Source organism: Oryx dammah, unplaced genomic scaffold (genome assembly GCF_014754425.2).
Source record: "Oryx dammah isolate SB20612 unplaced genomic scaffold, SCBI_Odam_1.1 HiC_scaffold_594, whole genome shotgun sequence".
Lineage (NCBI taxonomy): Eukaryota > Metazoa > Chordata > Mammalia > Artiodactyla > Bovidae > Oryx > Oryx dammah.
The window spans coordinates 1-10235 of NW_024070751.1; the positions used below are offsets into that span (position 1 = coordinate 1).

Genomic DNA, 10235 nt, shown 5'->3' on the forward strand with positions numbered 1-10235 from the left:
CCGGTTTGCCGGGAAGCGTAGTCCGACGCGCCGTCTGCCTGCGCTTGCAGCGGGCCTGACCCGCGCCTGCGAACTACAGTTCCCAGGGGGTTGAGCGCGACTGGGCGAGGACTTCACTTCCCAGGAGGCCGCGCGCGAATAAGCACCACCGGGCCCCTCCTCCCGCGCCAAGCTCCGAGGGCTAAGCGGCGGCTCAGGACGTGGGTTCGAGTCCCAGGCCTGCCGCCGTAGTAGGGAGGCGTTGCGAAGTGCCCCAAAATTCTTTGGCCGCAGCTCCCTGTCAGTAAAAGGGAGTGGACGTTCGTGCGGCCTGCTATAATGCAGAACCATCAATGCAACGCTAGGGGCAGAGTCCAGACCGCACATCGCGCCCGTGCGGGTGCCTGGGCGCCCTCTCGGCCTGGCGGGTGGGTTCTCGGGAGGTGCAGGCGGGGGCAGGGCGGACGGGGTTGGGGGCGCGCAGCCGGACAGGGAGCCCAGAGTGAGGTCGGCCCCATCCGCCTTGCCTGGTCTGCTCCAGGAAGGGGTTACGCCCCGCCCTGGCGCCCCTGCGGGTCCCAGGCTTCCCCGTTCTGAGTTGAGACGCCCCGTCTAGCCTTGAGCAGGGTGGGCTCCTGGCCGGCAGGCTGAGCTGTCAGGAGCGGCTCCGGGCTGACCCTTACCTTGCAGGCTCCTGGCCCACAGCCCGGGCCCAGCCTCTCTGTCCAGTTGGCAGGGCACAGATTGGCTCTGACCGCCCCGCCGCCTTGGCCACCCACACAGCAGAGCTGGAGCGCTGCCCTTCGCTCCAGGCCTTCGCCGCTGGAGAGCTGGCCTGGCTGAGACGGCCCTGCTGGGCTGGTGTGACAGATGCGGGCTCAGGCTCCTGTCCTGGCTGTCCTGGGTGCGACCCGAGGTTCTCCCGATGCCCCTCCTCCTGGGAGAGGGAGGGTGCCCCAACTGCCCTGCCCAGGACTGGAGGGGACGAGCAAGGAGGCAGTGGGGACCGTACCGCGTGTCACGGGCCGACGGCTCCCGTCGGGGGCCTTCTGCCCGCTCCCCCGAGGTGCACCCCCGGCCCCGAAGGAGGAGGTCGGCCGCAGCAGGACTCTGACTCCCTCTGTTCCGCAGCCAACCAGGGCAACCGGCCAGTTCACACTCCCAGGCCTTGGAGGAGCCTGGGCCCGAAACGTCCTGCCAGCCTTGGCTCAGGGACGGGTCTGGAGAGAGCAGTCCTGCCAAAGACACAGCCCAGGGCTCAGAGGCCGGGGTGCCCCGCCCTGCCTTGCCCCTGTGCACAGCGCGTGAGCACGCCCGCGGGGGCTGGCACGCCTCTGCTCTGAGTGAGGCCCTGCCTGGGCGCGAGCAGGCGGAGAGTGGGCTGCCCTCCAGCCCTCAGGGGTGGGTGGGCCCTGATGTCAGGGTGGCTTGGGTTCCCGGGTGGGCACAGCTGCTCTCCCGGGGAGGGAGCACCTTGGCCCCGGTGCTGGGGTCACCATCACCACAGAGCTGCGTGACCTGTGGGACTGGCCCAGCCTGCCTGGGTCCTTGGGTCTCTTCCCCAGAAACATGGAGATGGTGCCAGCCTGAGGGGCAGGGGCCATGTGCCCTGGGACGCTGGGTGGGGGAGAGCAGCAGGTACAGGTGAGTGCTTTCTGGGGCAGGGCTGGGAACCCTGCTGTTTGCCGTCTGGGGCCGTGCTGATCCTGGAGAGACTGGCCCTCCCAGAGCTGGCCAGTTCCTAGAGATGGCAAACAGCTTCCCAGGCCAGGAGGATGCCTGGAGCGTGGCTCCCCGTCCTCCTCGGGCTTGTGTGTGTCCTGGTGCCGCCCTCGGGGTCCCCTGGGCCGGGCACCCAGCAGCCAGGGGCAGCCCCCTGCCCAAGCCCCCAGAGCATTCACGCTGGGCCGTCCTGAGCCTGCTCACCCTGCCTCACATGCGCCATCCCCGTGGAGACCCCAGGAAAGGCCCTGCCCACACGTCCCCCCGCCTGCTTCCTGCCCAGGCCTGGGGTCCTCCGCTCGGGAGCTGTCTGCGCAGTGGTGGCCTCCCCTGATCTCGGGCCTCACCGTCCCCGAGTGATGATGGAAACCCATTAGGATGCCACCCCTGGGCAACAGATCACCCGCAGCGCACACAGGAGGGCCGTTCCAGAGAGCGCCTGCCCGGGGTCTTCCTGTCGGCCCTCCACACGCTGCAGCAGGTGGTCCCACTCTAATCCCTGCTGAGCCCCCTCATGATTGTAGCCCCGGGGCTCCTGGCCCAGCTGCCCCAGCCACCTGCCTTCAGACCCCCAGGGTCTCCTGCCAGGGCCTAGGAGGCTCATGACTCCTTGGTGCGCGCGTGGGACCAGCCGAACCCCCACCTGCATTCCAAAAGCCCCCTGCCCCGAGTCCCTGCGACACGGGCGCCTCCTCCAGGAAGCCCTCTTGAGTGCCGCCAGCCTTCGCTGTTGCCTCGGGCGGGCCGGGCAGCCCTGCCCTCAGGCTTCCCGGGGGACCACTCCCTCTCCACCGAGCCAGGGACTCACCCAGGGGGCCCAGGGTGCACGGGTGCCAGCTGGAGGCCGTGGGCGTCCGTCGGGGGCGAGGACCACACGGCCGGCTCAGCTGCAGCGGGGCCCCGGAGGGCAACAGGCTCCCAGCGCCCTGCCCCCCAACCCCGAGCAGGAAGTCGGAGCCCCAGCCGGAGCACAGGCCTCTGGCGGGACGGAGCACTCAGACTCAGGGGTATCAGAATAATCTTTATTGATATGCTGGGTACCTTGTTAACACTGTCACGATGTCACCGTGGCTGAGGTAACAGGAAGCCCCGCCCACGCCAGCCCGCGGCTCCCACAGACCGACGGGGTCCCTCGGGCGGGGGCCGGAGGGGGGGAAGGGGGGGCTGGTGGCCTGGAGGGGACGTGGTTATTGCGTTGGATTCCTGCCCTCACCAGCCTCACCCCACGCTCACTCACGCACACGATCCACGCTTGCCGGCTCACGCACACACCCGCTGGCACGCTGGCACCTTGCTCTCTGGACGCACGCTTGCACAGTCACACGCACGACATCCTTTGATTTAAAGGCATCTGAAGCCGCCGGATAATAAACGTACTCGCTAGTTACAGTAACCATAGTAAAATAAAGGACAGGTGGTCGGGGTATGAGGAGAAAGTGCATGTTGACCTTTGACTGGAGGGGCCCCGGCCCCTCCCACCAGGGCGCCCCTCCCTGCAGGGGCGGCCAGAGGCTGAGGTGCCACCCCACCCCCCGCGGCCCCCTGAGTCATCCTGCCACCTCCCGGCTCCTCACAGGCCAGCATCCCAGGCCCCAAACAGAATCAACTAAAAAAATAAATTCTTCATCTCAGCGGAGCGCTTGATGTTGGGGGGAGGGGGCGCCTCTGGGCCTTTGGGCGCGGGGCTCCACGGGGTCCTGGCCAGCCCCGGACCCAGCCAGCACCCTGACGATGCCATCCAGGGGGCCGGGGAGGGGAAAGGTGCTGAGCCCCGTGGCATGCGGGCGGGAGGCCGGGGCGCGTGGGCAGTGCAGGGCAAAGCGAGGCTGCCCCTGCCTGGGGCGCGGTCATGCAGCCGCGCGGGCAGCCCCGGCCCTCAGAACTCCACGGTACTCACTACTGTCCTCGGCTCGTCGAAGGTGGCGATGAGGATCTGCTGCGGCGGAGGGATGGTGATGAGGCTGCCCACGTCCTGGGGGGCTCTGGGGGCCCCGTCCTCCTCTTCCCGGGCCTCGTACAGGGTGCTGATGTGCAGCAGCGGGTGGGTGGCGTTGCGGCTCAGGATGGCAAGGGGGTCAGGCTTGCCCAGGCTGGCTGGCGACAGAGGGGCGGTGGCAGGGGCGGCGGGGGGCGAGCAGACGTGAAACGGGCCCCCGGGGGGCAGCACGGCCCGGGCTGGCTCTGCGGAGTACAGGGCCTCCTCCTCCTGGAGCGGCGCATCTGCAAACAGCCCAAAGCAGCGGGCGTCTGCAGGCCCCTCCCGCTGCGCGCCCTGCCCCGCCCCCTGCGCGCCCTGCTCCCCCCACCCCACCTCCTGGAGCGCCGACGCTCCCCAGCACCCGGGCGGGCCTGACTGGTCGGACCCTGGCTGCCCCGGGAGCAGGGGCGCCAGTTTCCAGAACCTTCTCCAGGAGCTGAGCAACCTCACCGTGTGCCCCCCGGCCCTTCATCGCGGCTGCTTCCCGGGGCCCTGGGGCGAGGGAGCCGCCTGGGCTCATGTCCGCACCTGGCTCCCCTGCCTGTCCCCACTTCCACCCGGATGGCACAATCCTTAGCCCGCTCACGGCCCCCCGGCCCCCGCCCTGCCGGCCCCTACCTGCCGCGGGCACCGCTGTCAGGCCCAGCCCGCACTCGTCCGCCTGGGACAGGAAGCCGCCTTCCTGACTCCGGGAGGCCGGCAGCGCGGCGGGCACGGCCTCGGCCTTGGCCTTCTTGGTGCCCAGGATGTAGGGGTGCACGTCCAGGGAGAAGTGGCGGGCATGCTTCTTGTCGGCCGCGGGCCCCGCGTCGCCCCCGCCGCCCTTGTAGTGGTGTGCGGCGCGCGCGCCCGCGTCCAGCAGCGGCGCGATCAGCGTGTCCGTGGCCGTCTTGCGGCGCACGGGCTTGGGCTTCTCGGCCTTGCTGTTCTCCACGCGCATGATGGCCAGCGGCTCCTTGAAGGGCTGGGGCAGCGGGTTGCTGCTGGGAATCCACTTCATCTTCTTGCGGGGCCGCTTGACCACGGGCGGCTCGGCCTCGCCGTCGGGCTCGGCGGGGTTGGCGCTGGGGTCCACGGTCTGCACGCCCGCATCGCGCACGGTGGGCGTGGCGTCGTGGTTGGACTGCGCCAGCGCCGCCAGCAGCTGCCGCACCACGTTGTCGTACATGAGGTCGCTCTCGTTGGTGATGAAGTCCAGCCGGTTGAGCGACTTGATGTGGTCCCGGTTCTCGTTGCAGAACATGGCCAAGATGTTGATGTCGCAGAATTGGGAGCGGCGCCACTGCCGGCGCGTCTTGATGCCCACCTTGTGCAGCTTGTCGAAGACGAAGTTGCTCTTACGGAAGATGAAGAGGTGCGTGAGGTTGACCAGGATGACGAGGTTCATGGCGCAGAGGAGCACGACGTCCACGCCCGCCACGATGCGCTGCAGCTGCACCGAGGGCAGCTTGCAGCTGACGCGCACGGCTGGGCCGCCCCCCGGGGCGGCGCCCAGCGCGCAGGTGAACTCGTTCTGCTTCTGGGTGGCGTAGTAGGTGCACAGGTAGGAGATGGGCGCCACGCTGAGCAGCAGGATGAGCAGGTGCCGCGCCAGGTAGAGCTTGGCCAGGAAGTTGCTGCGGCCGCGGCGCTCCAGGTACTTCTCGAACAGGTTCTGCTCGGGGCTCTTCTCCTTCTCCGCGTTCTCGATGATCTCGCGCCGCTCCCGCTCCGTGATGCCCGGGCCCTTGGACTGGATCTGCTTCTCGATCTTGGGCGCGCGGCCCTCGGCCGCCCGGTGGTAGCAGTTGTCGATTTCCTGCAGCAGGAAGTTGAGCTCGGAGGTGAGGCGTGTGGACGCCAGGAACTCCCAGCCCAGTGCGGGCACGTACATGATCGCTGCGAAGGCCAGCAGCGAGTAGGGCAGCAGCTTGTGCTCGAACAGCGACGGCCACAGGCTGGCATCCACGCCGGGCAGCGCGTCCCGCAGCTCCGTCCAGCAGTAGCCGCGGGCATACAGCGCCTGGTCGCGGGTGAAGTTGTGCGGCGTGTAGCAGTAGATGGGCTCCTCTGGGGGCAGAGAGGAGAGGGTGCTGGGGCATCGCACCCCTCCCGGCCTGCCGCGCCGGAGCCCCCTTCCCCGTCTCTGCTGTGTCCCGTGGGGTCTCCTCCTACACCCCCTCCCGCCCCCCCACACCGCAGTCACCTTTGCCTTGGGGGTGGAGGGTACAGCCCTGCCCAGCTGGGGGGCAGAGGTCTGCACTTGGAACCTCAGGCCTCCCTCCAGGTGCCACCCCCACCCCCCAGCACACAGGGCAGAGTCCAGAGCCAGGGGCGCAGGCCACACGGCCCGGGGCCTGGCACCACCACCCATCCTGAGAAGGGCAGGTGTCCTGGGCGAGTCCCCCCTGGCCAGAGGTTACAGGGGCATGACTGAAGAAAAGCGGAAGTGGTGCTGCCTGCCTGTGAGAGGTGAGGGGCGTCCTCCTAAGACCCACTGTCCTGGGGAAGGGCGGGCCTGAGGTCCCTGGACACTGAGTGGGCAGGGGAGCCACTCCAGGGATCAGACAGGAAGGAGTCATCACCCAGACCCCAGGGTCCACCCAACACGCGAGGGTGAGAGCTCCGCCCCGAACGCAGGAAGCCCCAAATGCAGGAAGAACTGTTCCTCAGGTGAGGACAGGCGCAGACCACAGCAGGGGGCAAGGCCCCCAGCCCAGGTCTCCCAGAGGGCAGGGCTTGGCCGCCTCAGCGCCGTCCTCAGGGCAGGGTGGTCTGGGCCCTGAAGGCCGGGTCACTGCGCTATCAGGCTGGGCTCCAGCCGGGGTGTGCCCTCTTGCAGGCGCTGGCGCCCGGGGCCCCTCGCCTAGAGGGCAGCGTCCCGCTGGCAGGAGGCGTGCACCCCAACCTGGACATAGCAGGCACGCCCCCACCCCTCAGCTGAAGAGCCCCGGGGCGGGCCGCTCAGTCCCCCTCTGCCCCAGCTTAAGCCTCTCAGCCCAGGAGACGCAGACCAGAAGCAGTGGGGACCCGCGCGCTCGTCTGTCTGTGCAGGCCCCCCACCCCAAGGCCTGCTGCACCAAGCCGGCCCTTGACTGGGGAGGCAGCTGGTCACTGCCGGTGGGTGGCTCGCAGGGGCCGAGGCGCCGGCTACCCCACGGGCACGAACACCCTGTAGGCGCCTTGGCTCAGCCCACGGAGGCTGCCTCCCTCTCACATGCGCAGCCTCAGGCCACCGCCGCCCCGTCGCAGCCTGGCGCCATCCTGGAGGCCTCAGACCTCAGCATCGCCAGAGCAGGGCCCACAGCTCGTTCTGGGCATGTGGGCCTTGGACTGCACCTGGTGGGCGCTGGAGAGTCAGGGGCCTGGGGGCAGGAGGAGCGCGGGCGAGCGGGCTCAGGGATGGCGCTGAGGCGGGGGCACTGGGGGTGGGGGCGCGTCAGGACACAGGTTTGGGGCCTGGTGGGGAGTCAGGCTCCGAGAGCATGGGGAAGGCGCAGGAGGCCCCTTGCGGTTGAGAAAACAGCATTTCAGTCACTTACGTTTGTCCTTAGAGCCAACTCCAGGCCAGAAGATGCTCTCCACTGGGGGAAAGGGACCCTGGCGGGCGGTCCCCCGGTCCAGGCCCCAGCCGGGCCCCAGGGGACGGGGAGACCTCTCCTGTGGCCGTGGCGCTGCAGGCACAGGGGAGCTGAGCCCCTCCGTGCACCGAGGCAGGACCCCCACCCTGGGTCCTCTCATGCCCACCACCAGCCCTGCCTGCTGGGAGGGAGGGGAGGGGGCTCCAGCTTAGGGGAGGCCCAGCCCAGGGCCCGATCTCTGTCCTTGCCCCTCCCTCCTGCTCCTGCGAAGCAGACCCCACCTAGCAGGGACCACATGTGGCACGCACGCGTCTCAGTGACCCTGCCCTGGAGGAGCAGTGGCCACGTGTCCCGACTCGACCTGCAGGGGCCAGGGACCTGGGCTGGACTCTGGGGCCAGCGGGGGGGGGGGGGGCGGTAACTGCTGGGCCACAGAGCCTGAGCACTGGGCACTCAGACATGGCGTTGTCTGCACAGGTGTATGCCGGGGACCCAAGACACGGCCAGCTCGCAAAGGGCACCGTTCGGGAGGATGGCACCGTGGGCCAGGGTCCTCCCAGCCCCTGGGTGCCCTAGTACCCTTGGAGACCCTGCCCACCTGCGGGCACCTCAGAGACATTGCAGGTTTGGCTCCAGATGCCTTGATAAAGCAAGTCACACATTTTTTTTTCCAGTTCATGTAAAAGTGTTTATACACTGTAGTCTATATCTGCATACTATATGCATGTCTGAAAAGGAATGTACATACCTTAAAAACACTTTATTGCTAAAAAATGCTATGCATCATCGGAGCCTTCAGTGAATCGTAATCATTTTGCAATAGTAACATCAAAGATCACTGCTCACAGATCACCTTAACAAATATATTAATAATGAAAAATTTGAAATATTGTGAGAATTGCAAAAATGCAGCACAGACGTGAATTGAGCAAATGCTATTGGATAAATGACTTGATACAGTGTTGTCACAAACCTTCAGATTGTGAGAAACGCAGTGTCTGCGAAGCACAGTGAAGCCAGAGCCGGCTGGAGGCAGGTGTTGGTCCCCTCTGCCCAGAGCCCACGAGACGTCTGGAGAACCTGTTCTGTGCTGTGCGCTCAGTCGTGTCCGACTCTTTGCGACCCCGTGGACTACAGCCCGCCAGGCTCCTCTGTCCATGGGATTCTCCAGGCAAGCACACTGGAGTGGGTTGCCATGCCCTCCTCCAGATCTTCCCCACCCAGGGAGCCAACCCGCATCTTCCGTGTCTCCTGCACTGGCAGGCAGATTCTTTGCCACGGAGCCATCGGAAAAGCCCCTGGAGAAGCTGGCGACCCCTCAGCTCCCCTCCTAGTGGTCCTCTCGCTCAGCTATGCCCCTGGTTGTCCCCTCCGTCCGTCACAGAGCAGGTCTAAAGGGTGGGCAGCATCTGCGGAGCCATGTGGGTCTCCCCGCCATCAGCCGCCCTCCAGGCGGGGGGCGCGCACAGGCCTTGGTGTAGGGAGGTCCCGTCTGGCTGGCTCCTCACCATGCACTCACCCAGTCTCCGACAGGCAGATAGGGTGGACCCCCCCCCCCCGCCAGGGCAGCCAGTGAAGGTCTGGGCACTGGGTCCCCCTGCCCCAGCTGGGCCCCGGTGGGTGGGACAAGGATCCTTCTGGCTGCAGCAGGACACCCCCCACCCCCGGGCTCAAACCCTGCAGAGGGTGGTGACTCGGTGCCGAGGGGACAGGTCTCGAGGGAGTGTCTGATCATGTGGGTGTGGGTGCGCCCTGCCCGGGGGTCGGACGAGGCAGCCTGAGCAGCGTCCGCCCCGGTCACAGGGACCACTGAAGGAGAGGCCTTCGAGAAAGCTGTCTGTCCGCATCCCTCAGGGAGAGCTGCTCCACCCTGCTGCCCCAGGGCCCTCTCAGCCGCGAGCTGATGGGTGCCCAGAGGCCTCCCTGGACATCTGGACCCTGAGGCCTCTTGCCAGCGAGACCCGGGGTGGGGGCGCTGTCTCCTGTCTCCCATCCACCTACCCCCATGGCCCCCAGGGAGGACGGTGGCCCCAGGACCCCACACCTCCCCCCGCCCCGCTTCACCTGGGGTCACTTCTCAGAAGGCCCTCAGCGCCCCGACACTGAGTCCAAGCAGGACCACGTCTGCAGACCTGAGCCTTTGACCACTCATCACGTGCACACCGCGGTGGTCCCTGCCCTCCCCTCCCCACATCAGCCTCACAGGCTCAGCCTCCTGCTGAGGCCAGGGTGGTCCACTGCCCCCACTGCCTGCTCCTCCAGGCCCTGCCTGCTTGGTGGGCCTCTTCCCAAGACCGACCCAGGCTCCCAGTGGCCGGAGCATCCCTGGGCCTGGACATGAATCTGCCCACTTCGCAAGGTCTTCACACCTGGCCCAGGACCCCGCCCAGCAGCGGTCTTCGGTGTTCCCAGGCCTGATCGCCTGCAGCCTCCTTTCCGGGTCCCCACCCCGCCACTCCTCCTCCTCTCAGACCCTGCCCACTCCCCCTCCTGGTCTCCCCTCTTCCAGGCCAGACCCCATGTCTCCTCAATGCCTAGACCGTAGCACCCCTCCACCCAGTGTGAACCAAGGGAAGGTAAAATCAATCCAGCGAGGAGAAACGTGGGGAGGTAGCCCCAGCGCCCCGCAACACCTGCACGGGCTCTGCGGGGAGACCCGGGGCACCGCGCCCAGTGCGGGCCCCAGCGAGGAGGCCCGCGGCGGCTGGGTCATACAGGGAGACCCCAGAGTGCCCCTGCCCTTTCCGCCACTAGCCTCTGGCCTCACCTGCGAAGTTCTTGGTGAAGACCAGGGTGACCAGCAGGATGGGGACGAGCACGGTGCCAATGGTGACCACGCGGTCAAACGGCAGCTCCAGCTTGAGCTGCAGCAGCAGCGCGGCCAGCGCGCCCGCCTTGTCGTCCTGAGCGCCGGGCAGGATCAGCTCGCGCAGCTTCTCCCCGGCCAGCAGCGCCGTCGCCATGTCCGTGGACGGCTCCAGGAGGTGGTGCATGGG

The 10235-nt window shown here is 67.5% G+C and overlaps 1 protein-coding gene across 1 annotated transcript; it reads right to left on the reverse strand.

Moving 5' to 3' along the window:
* Nucleotides 1-2702: 2702 nt before the first annotated feature.
* PANX2 (pannexin 2) lies at nucleotides 2703-10232 on the reverse strand. The gene is made up of 3 exons (XM_040235473.1): nucleotides 10007-10232; nucleotides 4298-5728; nucleotides 2703-3921 (listed from the first exon to the last, which is right to left on the reverse strand). The coding sequence occupies exons 1-3, from the start codon at nucleotides 10230-10232 to the stop codon at nucleotides 3578-3580; spliced, it is 2001 nt and encodes a 666-aa protein (XP_040091407.1). The 3' UTR covers nucleotides 2703-3577.
* Between the last annotated feature and the right edge of the window lie 3 nt (nucleotides 10233-10235).